The 27,443-nt window shown below is 40.6% G+C and overlaps 1 protein-coding gene across 6 annotated transcripts in view; it reads right to left on the bottom strand.

Annotated features, from left to right (window-relative positions):
* Positions 1 to 27,443, bottom strand: part of LOC132398401 (UPF0606 protein KIAA1549-like) — a 277,859-nt gene that overhangs the window by 119,109 nt on the left and 131,307 nt on the right. For all 6 annotated transcript variants that reach the window (XM_059977777.1, XM_059977775.1, XM_059977776.1 and 3 more), the window contains 2 exons: positions 23,801 to 23,892; positions 4,626 to 4,803 (listed from right to left, as the gene is read on the bottom strand). In XM_059977777.1, the coding sequence (XP_059833760.1) occupies positions 4,626 to 4,803; positions 23,801 to 23,892 (270 nt within the window). The remainder of the gene's footprint in view (positions 1 to 4,625; positions 4,804 to 23,800; positions 23,893 to 27,443) is intronic.

The following is a 27,443-nucleotide window of genomic DNA, read 5'->3' as shown; positions in this document are numbered from 1 at the left end:
CAGATCATGGGTAGATTAAAGCCTCTCCAATGATCATTGTATTAACCCTGGTTTTTGCAGCTCTAATTTCCTGAGGTATACAGAACAGTACATTACTATTATTGTTTGGGCCCTATAGACATCAAGCACTGACATTGTCTGCAATGTCCATGAATATATATTACTGTGACTCAGAGAGCTCTTACACAAATCTGACAGCAGTACGAGCAAGTGAAAGGAAGAACTGAAATGAAGAAATTTCTCAGTGAATGAAAACAATCAAGTGCTCTCTCAAAGGTACGTCTACTCAATGCAGGCAATACCTAGAACTCTTCATTAACAGAGTCAATTTGCTTGTTCTGTTGCAGTCGTGTTTTTGTTCTGTTACTGCTTGTGTTGTTGTTTTGAACATTCTGAGCACACTGAGCAAGCTGACATGTTGGCCCTGGAATGTGTGGCAACACTTGCAAACTGCCTCTGCCCCCTGCTGTGTTGGTAATTAATGCAAACAACTCATTTCACTGCATGTTTTGATATACGTGTAAATAAATCTGAATCAATTACTTTGGTCTACTGAAAAACAATGTTCATTATTGGTCTTGTAATTACTCCAGCTACCTGTTTATCCTTTTGGTTACCTACGCTGTACATCAGGAGGTTATGTATTTGCTAGAATGAAGTCATTTCTCATAACTTTCCAACATTTCATCAGTTATCCAGGAATGCACTGTAGTGACAGTTGGCCAAATATGGTAAAGTAGGAATAGGAGCTATCTAACTACCTACAACTTCTCAAAAGGACAAATACACATGGCATTCAGAGCAACACAGCTCTGAAAGGAACCCCTCTTGGCCTGGGAAGAAATGCTTCATTTGACAAAATGCAGTTCACTTCATTCTAAGCAATCAAGCCATCATGGACTCAACTCAAATAAAAAAGAAATCAACATTTTCGCAATCACTAAACTCCCGATTCAATGTAGCTGGTTCCGATAATATCTATCCTGTGACACATTTTCCAAATGCCTGATACAGAAGGGAGACAGGAAGCAGGTAACTATCACTACAACTGTTCTAACAAAGGGTCAGAGTTAAACTATTGACTGATTTTCTTTTCAGACACTATCTGACTTACTGAGGTTCTCCATCGTCTTCTGATTGTTTCAAACTTCCAACACCTACAGTTTTTGATTTCCGCTATAATTAGGCTGCTGTTGCTAGAAATGGCAATTCCATAACACCATAAGACATAGGAGCAGAGTTAGGCCATTTGGCCCATTGAGTCTGCTCCACCATTCGGTCATGGCTGACCCTTTCTTCCCCTCCTCAGCCCCATTCTCCCTGTAATCTTTGATGCCGTGTCCAATCAAGAATTTATCAAGCTCTGCCTTAAATGCACCCAATGACCTAGCCTCATTCCAGGTAACTCTTCAGTTATGTGCTGGAAGAGCTGTTGGGACTGACTTGGACCAGAGCTGTTGTGGAGGCTGGAAGTGGCGCATTTCTATAATTGGAGAACTGCATCTGCTAATTGGTCCTATTTTCTGCTGATTGGCAACAATGGTTTTCTTAAATGGTTGGCTGCTGGGGATCTCAACTGGCTAACAGAAATGCTGTAGGATGGGGCATATCTAGCCTTGTTATTCTAAATTTGAGGGTTAAGCCTGATTTGATGCTCCTTTCAAACCAACTGCAATCTTTGGCACTTGCAGTGATTATGCTGTCACTTCACTGCCAACAGCACTGTAGAATCATAGTTCAAATGGGTCCAACTGGTAACTAATTAGGTCTGGTCCATTTGAATTAATGAACGACTCATACAACTTCAAAAACTGTTCCTGTTTCATTTCCCTTTGTAGTAGTGTCAACAGCATACACCACTGCTACACAACAAAGGAGCGATGATTTTCTTTGATCACAGTTCATCTGAGTCACTGAATAAACTGAATTATGGTTTCAGAATATGAAGTACAAGATTTTAAAGTTGAAATACAGTCCCCATTTCAGTGACAAGTAGCAGCTTAGATTATAATTTTTTTTAAAAAAGGTGAGCTCCTGCAAACCTTTGTCTTGCGTATTTATTCTATTTTAGTCTATCATAAATGCCCACATTTAAGAAAGTATGAATATAAACCTATTGTCTGTAGATACACAGTTGGATCAGTAGGTGGCATTTTATCGTCAATAGGGTGGAGTTGTTGGGGTAGGAAATGTGACTTTAGATGGCAGTATTAAACTTGCCCAATACTTTTCTTTCGAAGGAAATATAACAGACAACTAATACTAAACCAGCCATTAATGTTATAATTAAAGATAATTCCTCCTGCGCATAATCATGCAATGGTTTCAAGACCAAATTCCACATAACTTGCTCAGCAATTCTCATTATTCCCCCATCCACAGTTCCTTTGTCAATTATCTTCAATTCATAACTTCTATCTATTGACACTTCTGCCAGTGTTAATAACTGTTTCCATTCTATCAAAATCACTCTTATTTTAAGTAGGTCAATGTCAGTTCCTTTAGTTCCTGCATAATACAGAAGCTCTATTCTCCGGATCATTTTAATCCCAACATATGGTTCTGCACATACATCAATGAGAACACCTTTTCAAAAATTTTCAGTCATGTTGCTTTCTACTATGTATACACTTGTAATTCCTTTTAAAAAACCTCATTAAAGAAGCAACTTTCAAAAGGTAAGAAAAGCATGCTGCAGATGAAGCATGCCATCTTGTCATCGGCCCATGTGGTGCAAGGATGCAATAAAAGGAGAGAACATGGGAACTGAGCTGAAAGAAAGGTTAAAACAACAAGATTGAATTAGAAAAAGATAACAAAATAAGGTTAACACACACAAAGTGCAGGAGGAACTCTGCAGGTCAGGCAGCATCAATTGAAATGAACAAGCAGTTGATGTTTCGGGCTGATACTCTTCATTAGGACGAGAAGGGAAGGGGGAAGATGCCTGAATAAGAAGGTGGGGGAGGGGAAGGAGGACAAGCTAGAAGATGGTAACTGAAGTCAAGTGGTTAGGGCAGGGGGAATGAAGTAAGAAGCTGGCAGATGATAGATAGAAAAGGTCAAGGGCTGAAGAAGGAATCTGATAGGAGAGTAGAGGGGACCATGAGAGTGGGGGTGGGGGGGAGAATATCAATGGAAGTTGGAGAAATTGATATTCATGCCATCAGTTTGGAAGCTACCTAGACAGAATATAATGTGTTACTCCTCCAACCTCATATGCCATCTAACCTGATAGCATGAACACTGATTTCTCCAACATCTGGTAATTGGTGGTAATCTATGACTTTGTGGGCATCACTGAGTCACGATTGCAAGAAGGTCACAGTTGGGAGCTTAATACCCAAGGATGCACATCGTATTGAAAAGACATGCTGGTGGCAGAGGATGATGGGTGCCATTGTCAGTAAAAATTGAAATTAAGTCCTTAGAAAGAAGTGAAATCTGATCAGAAGATGCAGGATCTTCATGGGTACAGTTAAGAAATTGCAACAGTAAAAAGACCCTGACAGGAGTTATATAGAGCTTCCAAAAGTAGCGAGGATGTGGAGTACAAATTCCAACAGGAGACAGAGAAAAAAAAAAGAGTTGAGGGTACTTGGAGGCACATGATAAATTATGCCAAAGTTAACATGATTTCCTTAAGGGGAAATTTCGTCTGGCAAATCTGTTGGAATTCTTAGATGAAATAATAGGCAGGATAGACAAAGGAGAGTCGGTGGATGTTTACTTGGATTTTCAGAACTCTTTTGACAAGGTGTGGCAGAGTTTTGGACCTCATATATAAGACAGACATTCTGTCATTGGACAGGGTGCTGAGGAGGTTCATGAGAATAATCCTGGGAAAGAACAGCTTAATGTATAAGGAGCCTTTGATAGCTTTGGGCCTGCAGTCATTTAGAATGAGGGGGAACCGTATTGGAACCTACTGAATTTTGAAAGGCTTAGATAGACTGTCATGAAGAGGATGCTTCTAATAGTGGGAGACTCTAGGAACAAAGGGCACAGGGTCAGCACTGAAGGATGTCTTTTTAAAACAGAGATGAGGGGGAATTTCTTTAGTGAGAAAATGATTAATTTAAAGACAGTTGTGAAGGCTAAGTCATTTTCCACCAAAATGCATCTTAGAATCTCAGGGCATCATCTCCTTATTGGACATGCTGTCAAACTTCAGTTGATTTCAATCCTTCAAGGCCCCAAAAATTGGCTGCATAGATGCATACATTGTGGTAGATTATGTACTGAAACATCAGTGGTCTTTTCCCCTCAACTTCCCAACTTGGCCAGGAAAACTAAGACCAAAATTGACTTAACTGTACAGCACTAAGACAAGGAAAACCTGGCAAATCTCTGAGTTTAGGTGCCTCAGGCAACTACAAGTATCAATTTAGAACTGACAATGGCTTGATCGTAGGCCCTTTTCACCCAGGCCACTCAATTACACACTATACAGGAAGCTCCCTAATCCTTTTGGTTTTTGAACTATGACCCTATATTGAGATGTCACCTATTTGATAGCTGGCTGCAATGTTATTGTGCCATGAACACACAAACATCTCCAGCAAGGTGCACAATTACAGCATGTACAGTTTGCTACAGAATCAAACAACATTATAGACTCTCACCGATTTGAACCTGCGCCTGGTGGTCTGGTGATGTCAGAGCTGGCTGGAGAGACAGGATAAGTGGAGAAGTGCCACTAACAAGTGTGCTTTGAGACAGAGCATTGAGCACAGCTGGAGCAGAGAAAACAACGGGGCCTGCCGTCACCATGAACATGAACTCTTGATTCGGTTGAAAAACCTAGTAGCAGAAAATTAAGAGAGAAAATAAAGCAAAAAAAAATACTAAACAAAGCCATGTTTATATTACTTATCTTAATAATAACACATTGAAATTTTATTTTCTAGATCCTAAGATTGAAAGCATATTTTGATATAATTTTATTCCATAGCATACACTAAACAACTGGATTAAACATAAAATTATGCACAGAATTCAGGTCAACCATTCAAATGTATAAAAATTATTCACATAAATGGCAAGTAGGTTCATTCATAGAAAGAAGGGAGATCACAGTATACAATAGCATTGATCTTTAAGAAAAAATAAGAACGAGTTTGATAAGAAAAACATCATGCCATTCAATATCTCAATGAATCCTGAGTGCAATAGGTTATTGTCCAAAATGATAACTATCAAGTAGGTAAGGACCACAAGATATGATAAACCAAAGTGTCATGAGTTTTCTATTTCTGGTAAATAATGAAGGAACATTTCCAGAAGAATTGGGAAGAATTGCTTCTTTTCTTCAATTAATAGCTACTGCATTTTGACACAGGATTAGGGTATCAACCTGAACAGAATGCAGTATACTCAAGGTTGTGGGCTGGAAGATTTGTTCTTGTTATAATGAGTATTTGGAAATGAGCACATGGAGTCTTGGAGTCCATTTTTAGAATTTTTCAAAAATAATATACGTTTATTGGCTATTCTTGGCTTCCCTTGAAATGATGGGCCTTCTGCTGGAACTACTTCAACAAATGTAGGTTATCCTGAGGTAACCGATATAGACATTCAGAAGTTGATTTTGTGCACAAGTCAGAAAATAAACAAAAATCATTATGTGGTAAACATACCTGAGAGTGTCAGAGCGCGAGAGAGCATGAGGGAAAGCCATTGTGGAAATTCGTTCTGTTCTTTGTATGTATGTACATCAGACTTGCAAATGTAACAATCTGGCTGCTTATGACTATATACTGGTGACCATAAATCCAGAGTATTTGTAACCCAGGGATGGCTGTATGGTGAAAATGATTTGCTGGCAACTCAAAAGGAAGATATATGCAAGGAAACTGTAGGAAGACAGACTGTTTGGCCAGTATGAAGACATTTCGACCTTCTTGGAAAAGCATGAGGGGATAAATAAATGAGATCTTTTTTTGACCAATCACAGAATATGTATGCAAATTTAGGCACAGACAAAGATTTGCATAGAAGCCTACAGATTTACAGAATTCCTTGCATATAATATAGCAAGGCCAGCAGAATTTGGCTTGTACAAATAGGCAATAAAGCAAAAAGGATAATGATGGTATACTGAACATTGATTATAACGTGCAATTCTGAATGATGCATTCAAGTAAGGGGATTACAGTTAAAGCACGCCTTCCACAGATTCCATAAGATAGAACTCTCGCTGAAGGAAAATATACTGATATGTTTTCCACATTACCAATAGTGAACACAAGGCTGAAGATTCAATGGATTGTGCTAATTATACAGAGCTTTGACAGTCTGAGCAAAGAAAGAATTTTTTTTTGATTAATAAGCAAGTGATCAGAATAATGGGGTGGATGGGAAATTAACATACAATTATCTCTGGAAAGGCTTTTGAAATATAATTTTGTATTGTAATATTAGCGACAGGAGTTCATGTCAGGTGTCAGGTTTTTGGCACAGTAGCATACAGTCCCAGATGTCTTTTTGACAGGGATCTACATACATCCCAGACTTCAAACTGGATGAGCAAAAGATTATTATGAATCAGTGTACTGTGTGGTGGCACTAACCAGTGATTCTCTGTTGTGTAGCCCAAGTAGATTTAAATCAATTTCTGTAAAAGTAATTTTTATGTCTTTATTCAAAGGCAAGGTAAAAAAAAACAAGGAAACTCACAAGCACCATTTTAATAAGTGTCAAATCCAAGCCAAGATTTAGATTTGATGCTTTTATCCAAGACTTCTGGAAAACTAGGAAAAATTGATGAGATTTTACAGTGAATTTAACAGTGGGTAGAACCTCCTCTGATACCAATTAAATGGTCATTTCTCTTCAGTGTTAAACAAGATCTGTTAAGTTGCTTCTCTAACCGTTAAACCAAATTGAGTAACTTTGAAAAACTTAAATTATGTTAAAGGGTGATGACAGTTATTTTATTAACAATCATCATGGCTACATGTGTGGAGATATACAGGAAAATAATCACTGCCTAAAGCTGTATTTCCCATTTGCAGCTGAACGGATCCTAATTACATGTTAAAGGGTGGAAGACTCACAAAAATGAAAATAACATTTGCCTGCAAGTATTTTGTTAGTTCGGTTTTGTATTCCCCCACCCCTTCCAAAAAAAAAACAAAAAAATATTTTCTGAGAAGCATTTCCAAGTCACCACCTTTTCCTTCCATGTGCCTGCTGGAGTGAATATAAATGGTCTATAGTAAAGGAACAGGGTCTCTTCTAAATTTCTGGTCATCACCTTTCTCAAGATTACAGACTGTAATGAGTTGCTTGTACATACAAATATCAAGTAATTAACAAGAATTAAGTTTCAAAAATAAACCAACATATAAATGTATGAATTTCATAGACGATACAGTCCTTCAAGCCTTCTCTACCTTTTAATATAATCATATTTAATCTCATTGTAATCTCAACTCTACATTCCCTGTAACCTTCCACCTACTGCTTGTCAAAAAAGATACCTACCTTTGCTTTAAAAACATACGAAGACTCAATGTTTTTTGGCAGCAATAATTAGTTCCAAACCATTCATGTACAATATATGAAACCAGTTTAATTAAGTACTGTATAAAAATGAAAAAAAGTCTGTATTTTACAAAACACATTTTCTTGGGAAAATGTTGGCATAAATCTGCTGGGACTGCCTTTAAGTTGGCATTGCTAGTAATCTTTAAAAAAAAATGATGTACAACCTGCAATAAATAATCTCAAAACTAAATTTTAAAATAAAAGCTCAAAGTTCTAAGTTTAAATAAAATTCTTTTTATGATGCCACTATTTATAAATAACCTACTCAGTAAATTTAACTGACTCATTGTCATAATTATTCACTGTTTAATAATTAACTTACAGTTAAATAAATTTTTAATTGGCTATTCATTGACTATATTGGAAAATTCAATGCATGTACTGAATTAGACTTTGTAGTTCAGCAACTCTTCATTACAATTGATAATGACATTTCTATCTGAATTATTTATAACCTCAGGCATAAGAGATCAACAGAATAAAATGGTGCTTGTGTGCTTCCAATCTTTTGCAGTTCCCCTGGCATTCTGCCACATCAATTTTTTTTAGCTAGTCAGCTTACATGTGAATTTGACTATATTGTTCTTCAAATTAGTTCCACCTCAAAATATTTTCCTACCTCAGTGATGAATGTGTACATTACTCATTTTTAACTCAACAATAGCACCAGCAGCCATGACTATCTTTATAGTTGCACTATTAATATTTAAAAATTTCACATCTTAAAACCAAATCCTTCATTGTTGACAACTTAATTAAATGTGTTGGCAGTTTGACCAACCTTATGTTTTCAGATAAATCAGCAGAATAATTTCATATCAAATTTACTCTTTGCTCTCCACTGCGCTCCTTGCAATTCATTGTTACTCTGGCTTGTTCTCTCCCATACAAGTTCAATTGTTTTGTGCTCTACCTCCTCCCTTTTCTAGTTCTTGGTGATCCATATCATTGTTCTCTACTCCCAGTGTTACACCTAACTTGAAAATTCAATTTCTGTCCTCCATGATGTTTCTCATTCTCTCTGCTCTACAGTATATGAGCATATTTGCACCTATAAAACTCTGCCCCCAGACCACCACCCACCCTCATCCCTTCAATTTTATTCCCATTGAAATTCTTGTCTGAGTAGGAGGACAATGGGATATCTATAAAAGATCTACAAATTTAAATGAAGTAATAAAATTTAAAGAGAATTCCATATGCCATCCTTCAAATGAAAGTATTGGCGATGATTATAGTACAGACCAGACACGTTCACACAAGAACAGATAGTCCAGGAAAAGTGGGACCTTCTAGGATTTAATTGCAGACATGCAATTAAAATGAGTTAAAAACAGGCACACACAAAATTATGGACTTCGTAATGTAAGAGAAGTAGAAGTTTTTGCTGGGTAAAACTAATTCAGGAGAAACAAATTTAGGGAAAAGGGAATACAAATGGTAAAATCATGAAGTTATTTATAAATCAATAAAAACTTAGAACGGTAAAGAAAAAGATAGCAGGATAAATTAGAAATGAAGCAGGAAGGATTTGAGGAACGCGAGCACAGTGGGAATACAAAAAGAGCATGTTTCAATGGACAATTATTCAAGGCAAAGGTGCATTAGAATGCTATTCAAGGATACCCGAGACATGTCAACAGTAAATACAAAGTGATCTTCCTGCAGTCCACAACAGAGAGTCATTCACGAGGTATTTCTCATTTGCCTCCTCCCAGTGGACAGATCCACAGTGTGGATTCTGCCCATCAAGAGGCACAAAGGAACATGATTCTTACTGTGCAACTACACCAGCAAATGTAAACTAGCAGCACGTGGCTTCTCTTGACTTCACTAAAGTTTTTGACTCCATCAATCAGGAATGAATGTAGAATACCTCCCTCAAATCAGCTGACTTTAGAAATTTGTTTCCTTCATGGGGACAAACTATAATTGTAACCAACAAGTAGACAACAGAACCATTCTCACTGAAAACTGGCGATAAACAAAGTTGCATCATTGCTTCAGCACTTTCCTCAAGCTTTCTTACAGCAATGTTGAGTCTCAGCTCAACACACTTTCCATGGAAATGAATCAAGTCTTTTGAACTAATAGGAAGCTATTCAACATATGGAGGCACACTCCAAAATCAAAGTTGCTCAAACCTCAGTAATTGAGCTGCAGTATACAAATGATATTTGATTCTGCAGAAGCTCACAAGTCAACATTCAAGTGAAGTTTAATGTCATTTAACTACATACATGTATACAACCATATAATGTATGTAGAAATGAGACGTTTCTCTGAACCATGGTGTAAAGCACAGTAGTACACATAACGCATGATTACTTATGAAGGCAAGGGTAAAATTTACAGATGAATCATACCTAACTAACACTGATATTAAACAATGTAAGATACGGAACAGATTAACCAGTGACACTTTGAATATGATGCAGCACGGAGCTTGAAGCCTAATGGCCTGGGGTAGAAACTGTTCTTTACCCTGACTGTTCTTGCTTTTATGCATCATAGTCCCCTGCCTGATGGTAGAAAGTCAAAGACTATACTGAATGGATGGATGGGATCCTTAATAATACAAAGGGCCCTGTGGACACAGCGTTCTTGATAAATATCATCAAAGGATTGCAGGGAGACCCCTATGATCCTCTCAGCTATTCTCACAGTCCTTTGTAGGGGCTTGAGGTCCGATGCTCGACTGCTCCCATACTAGTAATACCAGATGGGGTTGCAACTTGTCAGGATGCTCAATGGTGTTCTTGTAAAATAAGATGCAGTTAAAATTGTGGGGGGGGAGGGGGGAAGAGGAGGAGGAAGAAGCCTTGCTTGCCTCAATCTTCTAAGGAAGTGAGGGTGCTGCTGTACCTTCTCTTTCAGTGAGGTGATATTAAGGGACCAGGTCATCTGTGATGTGAACTCCCAAGAACCTGGTGCACTCAATTCTCTCTTCAGAGGAAACATACATTCTTGCAGAGGAGGATGGTTTGTCTGCATCTTCCTGAATTCCACAATGATTTCCTTGGTCTTCTCCACGTTCAGGCTTAGGTTGTTCTTCACACCTGTCGCTCCACTTCCTCTCAATACTCCATCTCATCATCATACTTGATAAGACCAATCACTATTGTATCATCTGTAAACTTGATGATATGGTTTGAGTTGGATCCTGGGACACAGTCATGTGTCAGCAGTGTGACCAGCAGTAAGCTGAGCACAGAGCCTTGGGGAGCGCTAGCGCTCAGTGCAAGGCAAGAGATGTTGCTGTCCACATAGACTGACTGTGGCCTTACTGGTAAGAAGTCCAATATCCAATTTAGAGGGAGGTATTGAGACCCAGCGAGGACAGCTTTCCCACCAGTTTCTGGGATATGATGGCATTGAACGCCGAACTGAAGTCTATAAACAGCAGTCTGGCATAAGAGACCTGGTTTTCCAGGTGGGACAAGCCAGAAGCTATTGCACCATCGGTGGATCAATTTGAGCAATAAGTGAACTGGATGGGATCCAATTTAGCTGGGAGAAAGGCTTTAATGTGCTCCATGACCAGTTGCTCAAAGCATTTCATAATGGCTGATGTTAATACCACGGACGGCAGTCTCTTAGGTAGGTTACTGTCGCTTTCTTTGGCACTGGAATGATGGTTGCCACCTTGAAAACCAAGGGGAAAATGGATTGTTCCAGAAAGATGTTGAATATATCCGTCAGCTGGGCTGCACAGTCTTTCAGAACCCGACTTGGTATATTATCAGGTCCTGCAGTTTTACATGTGTTGACTCCAGCCAGGACCTTCCTCACCTCAGCTTGAATCAGATAGAGTGTCTGCTCCCCTGGGGTGATAGAGTGCCTTCTTTGCAAGCTCTTCATTCTGTACATCAAACTGGCCATGGAAAACATTCAGTCTCTCAAGGAGTGAAGCATCCTGGTCACTGATACACAGGGTAGAATTATAGTCTGTAAACCTCTGAATTCTCTGTCATATGTGCCTCGTGTCTCTGGTATCACCGAAGTGGCTGGAAATTCTCTGCAACATTTTCCCTGAACATTTTCCAGTGTGTATTATCAAAGCAGTCCTGCAGTGCAGAGACTGCACCCTCAGGCCAAGTTTCCACCACCTTTAGAACTGGTTCGACCCTCTTGATCACTGATTTGTATGCTCGAATTAACATTACAGATAAGTGACCAGAGAGTCCAATGTGGGGCTGAGTGGCTGCTTTACATACAAGTGGTATGGTAATATAAACCAGGTCTGATGTAACATAGCCTGTGGTAGTGAAACCAGCATGTTGATGGAATTTAGGTAGGACTGACTCACAAAAGCATCCAAGATATTGGAGGTTTATAATCCACATCTGCGAGTCAAAGATCCTGTAACAACCTGGCCCTGCTGCATCACATTGCCTTCTGATAATAAAGACTCATAGACAAACCGTGCAAGACATAAGTACTCTGTATCTCAGCAGTGACCTTTTGGCAGAGGTAGCCATCAATGATAAATGTCATGATCACTTTCAATGTAGCAACACAGAATGAAGGAAAAATATATCTGAAACTTTAGGCATGTGAACTGACAAAACTCATAATCTCTTTTTATTTATATCTGCAACTTGGACTGCCTATATTAGGTATCTCAAGACACTGGAAAAACAAGACGACCTTCACAAAATCCTCCTAATTTACTAACATGATAAGCTAGCTCAATGTCAATGTAATCTTCCAAGCAAACATTCCCACCAGGCCCTCAATTCAATGCAGTTAGCTACATGTCCTTCAAGTATCTGACAAAAAAAAACTCCAAAAACTGAGTACTGGGCAAATCTTGGCACTATACCTTAGGGATAATATATTGGCTTTGATTACAGCTTAGATTTACCTCAATGGTATCTGGATTTGAGGACAGCCAACACAAAATAGGGTTGTAGTCATTGAAATTGGAGTAGTTAAAGACTCAGAATCAGGTTTATCTGATCTTAAAGGTAATTCAGCCGGCTGATGGCACAGTGACATGAGCGCCAGACTCCGAAATGAAGGCTCTCGAGTTCAAATCCAGTCAGGCCGCTCCTGTGCATACTTTCCATCCGTGCCAGTTTGAGTGTCGAGCTCACAACTTGGGTCGTAAAATAAAAACTGCGATGTGAGAAGGACTTGGGGGACCACTCACAGAATCTTTCCTCCAAGACAACCACTTTGAAAAAAGTGGTCGCTGAGGCTCTGGCAGAGTATGGCACACAAAAAAGAGAGGTAATTCAACTAAGATTCAGCGGACGAAATTCAGCACAGAGATTAGGAGTTCTCTATTTTAGAAGAGATCTGTCCAAGAGCGCTATAACAGCAACAAAGAAGATTTCCTTGAGCCTCGCAGTACACTTTCTTTTGCATCTTCTATCTGATGGAGGGGGAGGGAAGAGAAGAAAGAATGACCAGAGTGGTGGGGGGGGGGGGGGTGTGTGTTTGATTATAACAGGCACTTTCTGGAAGCAGCGGGGAATATAGACAATGTCAGTAGAGGAGAGACTGATATGTGTGATAGACTGGGCCATTTTCACAACTCTCTCCAATTTGTTGTGGTCTTGGGCAGAGCAGTTGCCATTACAAGCTGTGATGAGAAAGCGCCTGTATAAGTTATTTTCCGTAATGCACCTGTAAAATTACAGTCAATGAGATACAGCATGGAAACAGACCTGTAAATCCATCGCATTCACCAACCAATTTTAACACTAATTGTATTCGGACCCATTTTATTCTCATGTGCTCAATAACCACCCACTTACCACAGACTGAGCACTCAATAGAGCAACTTATAGTGACTGACCCATGTTGAGGGAAACTGGAGCAGACTGAGGACTCACACACAGTCGCGGGGAGAATATGCAAATTCCGAACACAGACAGCATTGGATGTGACTGAATTTACATCACTGTGTCACCCATTTTCTCCCTCCCTCTTTTCTAGCATTTGCTACTTTCCAATCTACAGATACTATTATAGAATCAAGGAAACGTCGAAAATCTTTGAAAACTTCATGGGCCATATTATCAGGTCCAAGAGATTTAATCAGATTTGCTGCTTCAATATGGAGAGAGTCACTCTTATTATGTTCAGAGTTCTCACAAGTACAACAGATTCTTTTAAAATGTGTCTTAAATACAGCACATTTTATGTAAAGTCACGGATTATTTGTTCAATTTCTCTGCACTTCCACATTAACAAGAAAATAAGAAACAAAAGTAGGCCATTGATTTGCTTGAATATTCCTGAGAAATTCCTCTGGTTTCACCAAAATATCCAAAAATCTATAGATCAGGCTTAACAATATTCAACATGCTATCCACTGCATGGAGATTTCAAATATATTCAATCCTCAGAGAAAAGATCTCCTTTTCATCTTTATCCAAACAGTGTAGTTTCTGCTACTGAGACAAAGCTCCCCAGCTCTAAACCCTCCAATCTAGAGAAAACTGTCTCACCAATAACCCTGTCAGTGCCATAAAAATGTCAAGAAGTTGGATGGAAAGACATGCCTCTACCAGGCATCAATGATACAGATATTAAAGTCCCTAAGAAAGTCAATTTAAATGGTGATATGAGCACTCAAAAAAGATTACATATTACATGGAGATAAATAGGAATCACTGATTAATAGTCCCATTGATTGCTTTGTGAAGCTTGAAGTACATTCCCACTCCTCCTGCCTGAAAGGATAACCTAAGAAGAACATTTAAACAGATCTTTCTGCACTTTTTCTAAGGAATTATCAAAAGAATGAAAAGGGGTCTATATTGTGATAGACAAGTAAACTTTTAGCATTTTCTGTTTTAATTTCAAATTTCCAGCATATAGTTTCTTGCTCACTGATTACAGAGTAAGACACCAACTAGTCAAACGACCAGCATTCATATCAGTCTTAGAAAAGTAAATAGAGCTGATTCAGTTAATACATCATAAGGAAGAGAATGAAAGCCAGCTGAAAGGCAGCTGTCCAGTAGATGTGACCACATGAATTCACAGGGAAAAAAAGAGTACACCTTATATGGAAGACCTCTAATTATGTGGAAAGCCAACTACTGATGATAAAAGATCTGTCAATCATGAAAACACAGAGGAATGATGGGAAAAAAGAGAAATCAGAACAGCCATACCATGGAAAAGGGCATAATGCAAAGGCACATGAAATACTTAAACAATACCATTGCTTAGAGTGGAATATATCAATTCCTAAGATGTACCAATTCCTAGAGAAATTAAATTCACACCACCACCCAGATCAGTAGGTGAGAAGCAAACTCACCAAAAATATAAAAGTAGAAATTGGTATGGGAGGGCAGGACATGTCATACCACTCAGGTTACACCAAAAGGTTTTCCGCAATCTTGAAAGAAGATGGAAGAAGGTTACCTACAAAAACTCTTGAAGTGAAGCATAGTCATATGCAGGATCTAACATTCCACAATTATCAACAAGTTACATCAAAGAGACCTGCTAAAAGGAGAATAGTCTTGTATCCTGTGTTATAAGAATAGCTACCGTGGTTCTGAGAAGATGTGGACAATTGAAGTTAATTTTACTAAACAAGCAGATAAAGAAAAGAAAAAAATGACAGTAACGTGCTGATTATAAAAGGAGCAAAACAGACTTTATTCAAGTGTATCCAAAATCCTTTGATGCTATGATTATTTTGAAAATTGGTCCGTGAATTCAGTGATTCACTCTCATGTCACGTACTAAAGAAAGCTTCAACAGGGATTGAGGTGGAACAAGTGGTATAATGGCAAAAATCAAAGTCAAACAACTAGGTGAACATTGCTCAGGGAGAAACCTAATGCGCAGTAAGGATTTGCCTAAACAAAAAAAGACTTGAATATGGGTGACTAAGAGAGACTATTAACAAAATCCAACACTGGATAAAAGCATGTCACGCTTGGAGAGGTCAAGATTTTTGGGAAACCTTAGAAACATTTACCAGAAACATGTAATGAAGTATGAAGTTTAATGAAAAATCTCCATTTTCAGCAATTACCACTGCCCTTGACAGTAGAAGTTCCAATATATATCCAACGTGGTGGTGGTTCAGTAGTAAATACTGTAGATGATATTTACAGAGGATGAAATATAGCAGTATGCAAAGGAAATGACATGCAGATTTATGGAGTGTATGGCAAAACCCACAACTGTTATCTCCATAAGATAATGCAAAAACCTGATACACTGGATGCAAAAGAAATACATCAGAAAGGAAAATAATGCCTGTCCTTAGAATCATTTCTGCAGACAAGTCAAAAATCATGCCAAGTCGAGAAAAATCTAACACATCTAACACTGAATTGAAAATATGAAAGGATAAGAGGAAAGATTTTGGAGGTTGAGGTGAGGGTTGTTCCAATAAATATTTTCATTTCCTCCTTTGTTAGATCAGAAGGTAAAGCTGAAAGAACTAATATCAGATGCTCACAATCCCATGAAATTATGTTTTAATAAGGAGGTGGTGTACACCAAAACAAGCCTGTAACGTTACACTAAATGAAACAAAAACAATCAATAACATTCAGATTTTCTGTTAAAGCCTACCTTAGTACAAGCTCATAGCACTTCTATTCAAATAATGCAGAAACAAGCGCACAAATTTAAAAAAGGAATGCTAACATTAATAAAATAGGGATGTGAGATTCTGCATCTCAAAGAAGATGATCACTGGCCCTGAAGAAAATCTGCTCAAACTTTATAGGCCCTTTGTGAAAATGCACCAGGAATACCTTGTAGTTTTGCTCCCCCCACTTAAGACATACTACAGAGGAAGTACATATTGGTTCCAAGTATAATGAGCGTACTGTATGCATAATGAATGAGAAGTAATACCATAAGAAAGAGGACCAGAACTAGGCTATTCAGCCCATTAAATCTACTCTGGCATTCCATCATGCCTGAGTTATTATCCTTCTCGCCTAAACTAATCAAGAGTATATCAACCTCAATCAAGAATCTAATGATTACTTAAAGATCACTGCTAATCCCTCCACAATCTTTACCTACAGAACCCTAGGGTGTAGTCCTTCTGGTCCAGGTAATTTATCTACCTTCAGACCATTCAGCATCCCAAGCATCTTCCCCTTATTATTAGAAATTACACTCACATCAGGCCCCTAACACTCTAGAACCTCTGGCAGACTGTTAGTGACTTCCACAGTGAAGAACGATGCAAAATAGTTAAGTTCATCAACCATTGCTTTGTCCCCCATTACTACCTTCCCAGTGTCCTTTTCCAACAGACTGATACCCATTCTTACCTCTCTTTTATTCTTCATATAACTGAGAAAAAAAAACTTCCGATATCCTGTTATTTTATTGTCTAGTTTTCCTCCACATCTCATCTTTTCTCTCCTTATGGATTTTTTTAGTTGCCTTCAGTTGGGTTTTAAAGGCTTCCCAATAATCTAACTTTCCATTAGTTTTTACTATATTACATGCCTTCTCTTTTGCTTTTATGTTGCCTTTGACTTCCTTGGTCAGCCGTGGTTGCCTCATCCTTCCTTTAGGATACTTCATCTTTGATCAATCCCTTCTGAGTTGCCCCCAGAAACTCTAGCCATTGCTGTTGTGCCATAATCCAAAACAGCATCCCCTTCCTTCCTTTAGGATACTTCATCTTTGATCAATCCCTTCTGAGTTGCCCCCAGAAACTCTAGCCATTGCTGCTGCTGTGCCATAATCCCCTTCCAATCAACTTCGGCCAGCTCCTCTCTCATGCCCATGTAATTCCCTTTACTTCACTAGAATACTTCTGACTTTATCCTTTTCCTCTCAAACTGCAGGATGAGTTCTATCATATTATGGGTCCCTTTACCTTAGGTTCGTTCCCTAATCAAATTTGGTTCATTGCACAACACACAATCCAGAATTGCCTTTTCCCTGGGCTCAATCACAAGCTGCCCTAAAAAGCCATCTCATAGGCATTCTACAAATTCCCTCTCCTGGGATACAGTACCAATCTGATTTTCCCAAATATACCTGCATATATTGGGAATATTGAAATCCTCCATGACTATAGTAACATTGCCCTTTTCTTTCACCTATTACCATTTGTAGCCCATCATCCTGGCTACTGAAAAAACTCCAATCAGGATCTTTTTATCCTTGTAGTTTCTTAACTCTACCCACAAGAGTTCTACACATTCTGATTATCTTTTATAAGGATTTTATTTTATTTTATTTTAAACCAACAGAAACACACCATCCACTCTGCCTTCCTGTCTGTCCTTTCAATACAATGTGTATCCTTGAATGTTAAGCTCCCAACTATGATTTTCTTTCAGCCATGACTCAGCGATGCCCACTAAATCATACCTGCAAATCTCTAATTGTGCTACGAGAACATATCTCATTCCGTATAACGTGTTCATTCAAATATACTAACTCGTCCTGTATTCATCACCATTTTCAATTTTTGCCTCCATGTTACAATTCAAATCAGCCCACTGACCGCAATTTTGCCCAATCATCTGCCTGTCCTTCCTCACAGTCTCACCACACACTGCATATACTTGTATACTAACAGCCCCATCTTCACCCCTATCACTCCAGTTCCCATCTCCCTGCCAAATTAGTTTAAATCCTCCCTAGCAGCTCTATCAAACTCTCCCACAAGGATATTGGTTCCCCTGGGGTTCAGGTGTAACCTGCATTTTTTGTACAGGTCATATCTTCCCCCGAGGACATCCCAATGATACAGAAATTTGAAACCCTGCACCCTGAACAAGTTCCTCAGCCACATATTCATCTGCTAAATTATTCTATTCTCACTCACTGGCATGTGGCATAGGTAGCAATCCACAGATTAATAACCTGGAGGTCCTGCTTTTCAGCTTTCTACATTATCTACCAATATCCTCTCTTCAGGATCTCCTCCCTTCTATTCATGTCATTAGTACCAATATGTATCATAACTTCTGGCTGTTGACCCTCCTCTTTTAGAATGCTGTAGACCCAATCTGAGACATCCCTGATCCAGACATCTGAGAAGCAAAAAAAACACCCAGTGTCTTTTTCACATCCACAGAACCTCCTACCTGCTCCTCTAACTATGGAATCTCCTATCATGACTGCACTCTTTTTCCATCCACTTCCATTCTCAGCCAGTGCCCTGGCCTCTGCAGCTTCCTCCAGTAGGTTGTCCCCAAAGTATTCAAAGTGATATACTTATTATTGAGGTAAACTGCTGCAGATTAATACTGCACTAGCTGTCTATTCCCTTTCTTGTTCCTAACAGTCAGCCATGCAACTGTCTCCTGCAACTTAAGGGGTGACTACCTCCCTGTAGCTACTCTCTCTCATCTCATCATTCTCCCATTTGAACTGAAGGTCAATGAACTGCAGCTCCAGTTCCCTAACACTGTCTCCAAGGAGCTACAGTTTGATTCACTTCATCCAGATTAGTTACCAGGGAGACCGATGGTCTCTCACAGTCCCACATCTGAGTTCTCAAAGTGTGAAAAATATTGCCTAGCTTAGAAGACCAAGAAGGGATCTCATCAAGACTTACAAAATTCTTAAAGGACTAGAATACCTACATGCAGGAGGTATCCAGGACTAATATGCCATTTGGAATAAGAGGTAGTCCAGTTAAGATAGTGTTATGAATGTGAAGCAACTCTGAGGGGCCGAAGGGTACAAAGTCGCCCCCTCCTTTTTGAGAATCGTAAGATCGCTATTAATTCGGGTCTGGGACCCAGGAAATGAGAGAGAGAGACACGCAGAATCCACAAGGTTTGGAATGTGTCCTGGCCTCAGCGGAACGGAACCACTGAGCCATTGTCTCTTGGAGACGGAATTGTGTATTGAGTACTGTACTATTCATTGAAACCCCTCAGGGGACAACCAGAGTGGTCTGGTTGAGAGATTGCATCATCCCAACCTGATTGACATCTGAGACCCCATGACTAAGGATAAAAGAGGGTCTAGGGAACAACCCCTTTAGATGCACCAGGAGAAACGCTAGAAATCCCATGATAGCGTTTTATAGCAAAGGCCGGTGAGAGCTCATGTGCATCCTCCCTTGCCAGGATGGCGGGCTCATCACGGAAGCACAGTTTAGCTAAAGGAGAGGCCACAAGTGAATGGCCACGACAACGAGACTCCAGACGGATCGAAATCATGAAAGGAAAGCAGGCAAGTTTTTCTCCAAATCTCTCTCTCGCCAACCATTGCAACACAGCGGTCCCCAACGCTGCAGCCTGCATGAACTGAGTGAACTTTATATTTCTATCGGACAATACATTATCCCCTAGACAACGATAGAGCTTATTTCTTATTGATTAGTATTATACCCACACTTTTAGATTTAGTATTGACGGCGTATATTCTCTGTATATTTGCATTGATATTATTTTTTGTGTATTTTTACTAATAAATACTGTTAAAAATAGTATCATCAGACTTCAACGGATGTCTCCATCTTTGCTGGTAAGTGATCCAGTTACGGGGTTCGTAACAATAGGAAAAAGGAAATGTGCCTTTACCAGGAGATGGGTAATATTTTGGAATTCTCTATCCTGGAGGACATTGGAGGCTCAGTCATTTTGTTCACTCAAAACCAAAATCTAAGTTTCTGAATATAAGAAACAATGGATATGGTGATAGTACTGAAAAGGGACAAACTTGAAAATTAACCATGATCTCAATGAACATTTACATCTGCTTCTGCACACTACTTTGTAGTTCTAGTAACCTAGATTCAACCTTGACCTCTGTTCTTGACTATGTGGAGTTTGTGCATTCACCCTGTGATTATGGGTGCAAGGAGTATCAATCCAAAAGATACATGACCTCTTGGGTCATGATTAATGACAACTGAGCTATATCAGTTGCATACTGTATTGAACCATAAAGATAAACACATGTATAAGGTTGGGAGGTTAATTGACCACTGTAAATTTTCAATGAGAGTCAGATAATGATGGAATCTGGAGGCAGTGGGGTGAGGGAGTTGACAGAAACAAAGGAGTTGAAATTGCCAGTAAAAATACGGAAAAATGGGGATTGCTCTCCAAGTTGGCATGAATTAACAGGCTAAAATGTTTCCCTTCAATACTAATATTGTCTTAAACTGTATAAAGTCTGTGTCTGACATTGACCTAACCATCATGTATACTCTTTAAACACTCATCCCAGACCGCCTCTGTCAGTTCTATACCCAATTCATCCACCCATGCCTGTTTAAGACCTGCAGTATTCACCTGAGCTCCATTATGTAGGATTTGATAAAAACAGGATACGGCACTATGAGTAACCGGATCAAATTTATTTATTGCCTCCAGGGACTCATGTTCGTCTAAAATGTCAAAATTAGGTATATATTTCCTAACATAATCTCGAATTTGTAAATATCTATAAAAAACTAGATGCAGAGATATTGTAAACTGCTTGTAACTGCGCAAATGAGGCAAAGTTTCCATTAATATATAGGTCACCTACACTACAGATACCACTCTGTTTCCAGGATGAAAAAAACAGAATCATTCAGGCCAGGCAAAAAGGAATGATTGTCACAAATCAGAGTGTCAATACAAGTCTTTGGGGCCTTAATGTGTAGTTGACTCTGCTTCCTAATTCTTATAGTGCTGCTGACCACAAAGCTGTTACTAAAATGTGACTTATTGACTGCAGGGGCTATTAAGGAGAGCTGGTAAGGAAGTCTTCTTACAAAGCACTCGCTCTATGAGTAACCATGCTGGACACGAGTCTGAGGTAGAGGGTGGTCCTTTTTTCCACCATGCAAGAATGGATAGGTGGGCAGCCTAGTAATACATTTTAATGTCCAATAGGGCAAAACCTCCTGCTTCCTTGGGCTTTGACAAGTGTTTTTTAGTAAATCTAATGGCATTATAAATCCAAATAAAGGGTATAATATTTGAATCCAATTGCTTAAAATATGACAGAGGAATAAAACATGGAATTGACTGGAAAAGATGAAGAAATCATGGCAGTACAATCATATTGATTGTGTTAACTCTCCCCACCAAAGAAATTGGAAGGGTTTTCCAAAAGTCAATATTGCGTTTAACCTGTTCAACTTTGTTTCACCAATTCACTTGCAAAAGGTCATCTGGGTTTTTTGTAATAGACACACCAAGATAGATAAAATTATCGTAAGTTATTTTAAAGGGAATAGATTGTAAATACTCTGTATTAACCACTGTAGCAACTAGCATTAGTTCACTCTTATCCCGATTAATAGAGAAACCTTACTAATTAACCTTAATAGAGAAGCATTACTTCATATTGGTAATGAAATATAACAATGAAATAGTATGCTTATATAAATTATTTGCTAACTGCAAAAACAATCTATAGAGCCCACAAAGCTACAAAATTGCTCTCAATTTAGTTATGATTTTTACTTTGTAAAATAGATTAAGCAAAGAAATGGTGATAGCAAGTACCCTATCTCAATGTGGCTACAGGAGAAGCACAAGAGATCCAGATGTGAAAATAACACTGACTAATAAATTTGAACAAGCTGTGCCAAAAATGGATCAGAAGTAAAACCAATACTTCCTCAGCACATTATTCATGAGTGGAATGAAAAGGAGAGACAAACACAGTGAACACAAGATGTTACTGGTCAATCAAAAAATTTTTCAGTGGAAGCTGGTGTTCAAGTAGCTGGATCTGGAATCATCATACCAAAAAAGATTAAAGGAAATTACTCCAAAAGTTACATATCTGATGTATCCTTGCCTAAGTTGTTGTATATTTGATTAACTGATAAAAGATCTAGTATGTAGTGAATGCTGTAAACACAGAATGCACTACAAGCTACCACCTGGAATGTGGCAGAGATTGGGAATCAATACATGCATATACAATCAAAGTCATTACGTCATTGTAGACAAGTATAATATGCTCCCATTCATTACAGGAATTAAAGATTTGAGAGCTGCATGATTACCACAGCAGTTTCAATCATGTTTGCAAGATAACTGCATAATAAGGGATTCCTGAGAAACCTATAAGTGACAATTTATCTTGAGAGTCTGCAAAGTGACATAGCTTCAACACTAGTCCTGACGAAGGGTCTCAGCTCGAAACGTCGACAGTGCTTCTCCTACAGATGCTGCCTGGCCGGCTGTGTTCCACCAGCATTTTGTGTATGTTGTTGTTCAACGCTAGTATTTCTTTCCCACATGCAGAAGATGACATGGTTTCAAGTAAATATCCAAATGGTCAGAAGCATCCTTATGAACTGCAGATAAATGAAGGAAGTTCCAAACGGTATATGTCATTTCATACTACTTCTTAAGTTTGTCAGGAAATTTCCAGCCAAGCTACAGAATTCAGAAAGTACAGCAGAATATTTCCAGGCTAAATCTACCCTTCAGAAGAACAAGTAACAATAAGTTCATAACTATCAATAGAAAAAAGGAAGTCAACACTATGATAATTGTATTAAATCATCACTCAGGTTGTTGAGAAGACACAGGACATGTCTACATGATAGAGTCATGAAGACACAGAACTCAATTAAAGCTACCAATAATGTTGATGTTCCAAGGACATACATAATCCAGAGCAAGACAAGCCAGCAAATGAAATGGAATAGGATCTTTGGCTGATACTAGAACTGACAAAGCAGAGAGTAGCAATAGCAGTACAATACCACCAACATCAAGTATAACTTCTATGACAGGAGAGACAGGCACCACAACACCAACATAATACTCCAGCTCATCTCACAAGGAGTCTATTTTCAAGTCATGAAATGCAGGCACAACATCCTGACTTTAGTATTAGCATAAATCATGTTTTAAGAAATAGTAAAAAGAGTTTAAGTTCAAGTTTTTTTAAATGGACATTATTAGAATAAAAAGGAAAGTTGCATTATTGGAATAATAAAATTTTATATTAACAACAATTAGCCAGGTATCTAGCACAAGTGTACCATAAACATTTAAGATATCATTTCACCCACTGACACTCTACATCTTCTGTAGAAATCACACAATGTAGCCCTCAGTGGAATATAGCCCACAAGCTTAACATAAACAATGTGTAACCAACAAATTTGGAAAGTCACCGGGAAATACCTTGGGGATCAAACAGACAAAATTAAAATAACATTGACTCACACTGTGACAATGAGAAACAAACTTCAATAATAAATAATTAACTATATTCAATATAGTTCAAACAATGGACCTGAACTAAAAACTTACAAACCATCACATCCAAATCCCTGGGTCAAGACCAGATATGCAGTGAATACCTGAAGTTCCACATCCCGTTTGAAAAGCTGGCTCAGTACATCCTTTAATGGTGTAAGCACATCCTGAAGTGATGTCACTTTGTCAGAGAGCACTGTGGAAGAAAATGTATGTGCCATTACTTTCTTTCCACTTCTGAATATTGCTTTTGAGATGTACATTATGTAGCAATGTTCGGGGCTAATGATCTTTAGAATTCTATTCTGTCTACGGCTTCTGAAGTGAGAGGGAGATTATAGAAAGGACATACAAATTCATGCATTTGAATTATTTGACACATCAAGTTAACTATGTTTTATTAATAGATGCTTCGTAAGACACTATTTCTCCCCAAATAACTCCTGACTCATTTATTTGAGATGGTTAATATAAAGCAATATAACATCATTTTAGATTATGGGAAACTATAAAATCGGATTTGGTGGCATAATAGTTGCAATACAGGATTAAAAAAGATTTGGACTAATGAGCTGAGATGCGATGCTTGCTGCCAGTCAGTTTAAAGTTCAAAGTAAATGTTACTGTCAGAGTACATTTATGTCACCACATACAGTACCTATAAAAAGTATTCATCCTCTGGAAGTGTTCATGCTTTATTGTTTTACAACATTGAATCACAGTGGATTTAATCTGGCTTTTTAGATTTTCATGACAAAGTGAAAACAAATTGGTCTAAATTTATTGCAATTATTAAACATATAATAATTGACTGGATAATTACTCACCCCCTTCAAGTCTGTATTTAGTAAATGCATCTTTGGCAGCAGTTATAGCCTTGAGTCTGTGTGGATAGGTTTCTATCAGCTTTGCACATCTGGACACTGCAATATTTCCCCATTGTGGCGACCCATTTCCTGGCACATCCGAACTGGCTCACAATTAGATAGCCTACGGGGGTTTGCGAGCACAGAGCTTTGGAGCCTCTGCGCCACGGGGGGCAGGTTGAGGGAGGCTTAAAAGTGAGGCTGAGGATTTCGAATAAAGTTTTTCCTTCGACTGCAGTTACCGACTCCGTGTCGTAATTTTAGCGCTGCGTGTAGCACACCGCTACAATTGGTGACCCCAACGGTCCAAACGATTTTTGGACCAGAAATGACCGACGCCGCCTCTGTTCATGCGGTTTCGTTGAAACTGCCGGGTTTCTGAACACAGCGACCGAACCTATGGTTCCAGCAAGCCGAAGCCCAATTCCACGTTCGCCGGATCACCTCAGAAGACACCCGCTACTACTACATGGTGAGCTCCCTCGACCAGGACACAGCGGCCCAGGTCGCAGAGTTCATACAGTCGCCCCCGGCAGACGGCAAGTACACGGAATTCAAAGCCCTGCTCCTCAGGACTTTCGGACTCTCATGGCGCGAGCGGGCTGCCCGTTTACTGCACCTGGATGGCTTGGGCGAGAGACCCCCATCGGCTTTAATGAATGAGATGTTGTCTCTCGCCAACGGACACACACCCTACCTCATGTTTGAGCAGGCATTCCTGGAGCAGCTGCCCAAGGACATTCGCCTGCTGCTGTCCGACGTGGATTTCAGTGACCCCCGGAAGGTGGCAGCCCGGGCGGACTTGCTGTGGAACGCCAAAAAGGTGAGCGGGGCATCCATCGCACAGATCTCCCAGCCACGCTCCCAGCAGCAAACCAGTCCAGGCCTGGCCACAGAGCCCGCCAACCCCCGGCCCAATGAACACTGGTGCTTCTACCACCAGCGGTGGGGCGCAGAAGCCCGCCGTTGTCGCCCGCCCTGCAAGTTCCCGGGAAACGCCAGGGCCAGCCGCCGCTGATGGCTACGGCGGCTGGCCATCGGGATAGCCTCCTGTATGTATGGGATAGAAGGTCGGGACGCCGGTTTTTGGTCGATACTGGGGCTGAGATCAGCGTTTTACCTCCGATGAGTTACGACACCCGCAGCAGGGCACCGGGTCCCCCCCTGAGGGCCATGAATGGCAGCACAGTAAGGACCTATGGCACCCGTCAAGTGCAGCTACAGTTCGGCTCCAGCCAGTTCACATGGGACTTCACACTGGCCACCGTAGCCCAACCGCTTCTGGGTGCGGATTTTTTGCGAGCTCACAGCCTACTGGTCAACCTGCCCAGGAAGAGACTGGTACACGCCGAGACCTTTCAGACGTTCTCCCTGGGTGCAGCCCAGTTGCCAGCCCCTCACCTCGGCTCCATCACGCTGTCCGACAACGACTTCACCAGGGTCCTGGCGGATTTCCCATCGGTTCTGGCACCGCAGTTCACAGCGGCCATGCCCAGGCACGGCGTACAGCACCACATCCCGACCCAGGGACCACCCCTCCACGCCCGCGCTCGGCGGCTTCCCCCGGACAAGCTCCGACTGGCAAAGGAGGAGTTCCAGAGGATGGAGGAATTGGGGATCATCCGGTGGTCCGACAGCCCATGGGCCTCCCCCCTGCACATGGTACCCAAAGCGACGGGAGGCTGGAGACCGTGCGGCGACTACCGCAGGCTGAACGAGGCTACCACACCGGACCGCTACCCTGTGCCGCACATTCAGGACTTTGCAGCAAACCTGCACGGCGCACGGATCTTCTCCAAGGTAGACCTCGTCCGAGGGTACCATCAAATCCCGATGCATCCTGACGACGTCCCCAAAACGGCTCTCATCACCCCGTTTGGCCTTTTCGAGTTCCTCCGCATGCCTGAAGAATGCCGCACAGACGTTCCAGCGGTTAATGGACGCGGTGGGACGGGACCTGGACTTCGCGTTCATCTATTTGGATGACATCCTCATAGCCAGCAGCAGTCGTCAGAAGCATCTGTCCCACCTCCGTCAACTCTGCGCCCGACTGAGTGAGTACGGTCTTACAATCAACCCCGCCCAATGCCAGTTCGGACTCGATACCACTGACTTCCTGGGCCACAGGATTACTAAAGACGGGGCAACCCCTCTGCCCACTAAGGTAGATGCGGTCCGCCACTTTCCCCGACCCACCACGATCAAAGGCCTTCAGGAATTCGTAGGTATGGTCAATTTCTACCGCCGCTTCCTCCCTTCAGCTGCCCGGATCATGCGCCCCCTGTTCGCCCTGATGTCGGGTCCGAGCAAGGACATTACCTGGGACGAGGAGTCCGCTGCCGCTTTCGTTCAAACGAAGGAAGCTTTGGCGAACGCCGCAATGCTAGTACATCCCAGAATGGACGCCCCTACCGCCCTCACAGTGGACGCACCTAACACGGCAGTTGGTGGGGTGCTGGAGCAACTCATCGCAGGTCGCTGGCAACCCCTGGCGTTTTTCAGCAAACACCTGCGGCCACCCAAGCTCAAGTACAGTGCTTTCGACCGGGAACTGTTGGCGCTCTACCTGGCAATCCGGCATTTCAGGTACTTCCTAGAAGGTCGGCCCTTCACCGCATTCACGGACCACAAACCGCTTACCTTTGCGTTTACGAAAGCGTCCGACCCCTGGTCGTCCCACCAGCAACGCCACCTGTCCTACATCTCTGAATACACGATGGATGTCCGGCACGTCTCGGGTAAGGACAATGTCGTGGTGGATGCGCTCTCTCGCCCTACCGTTCATGCCCTTTCCCAAGGGGTAGACTTTGAGGCACTGGCAGAGGCGCAGCAGGCGGATGAGGAGATTCCGAGTTACAGAACCGCAGTCTCCGGTTTGCAG

This window comes from Hypanus sabinus, chromosome 8 (genome assembly GCF_030144855.1).
Source record: "Hypanus sabinus isolate sHypSab1 chromosome 8, sHypSab1.hap1, whole genome shotgun sequence".
NCBI classification, from domain to species: domain Eukaryota; kingdom Metazoa; phylum Chordata; class Chondrichthyes; order Myliobatiformes; family Dasyatidae; genus Hypanus; species Hypanus sabinus.
The sequence above is the reverse complement of the archived record's forward strand: the minus strand, read 5'-3'. Positions and strand labels throughout refer to the sequence as shown.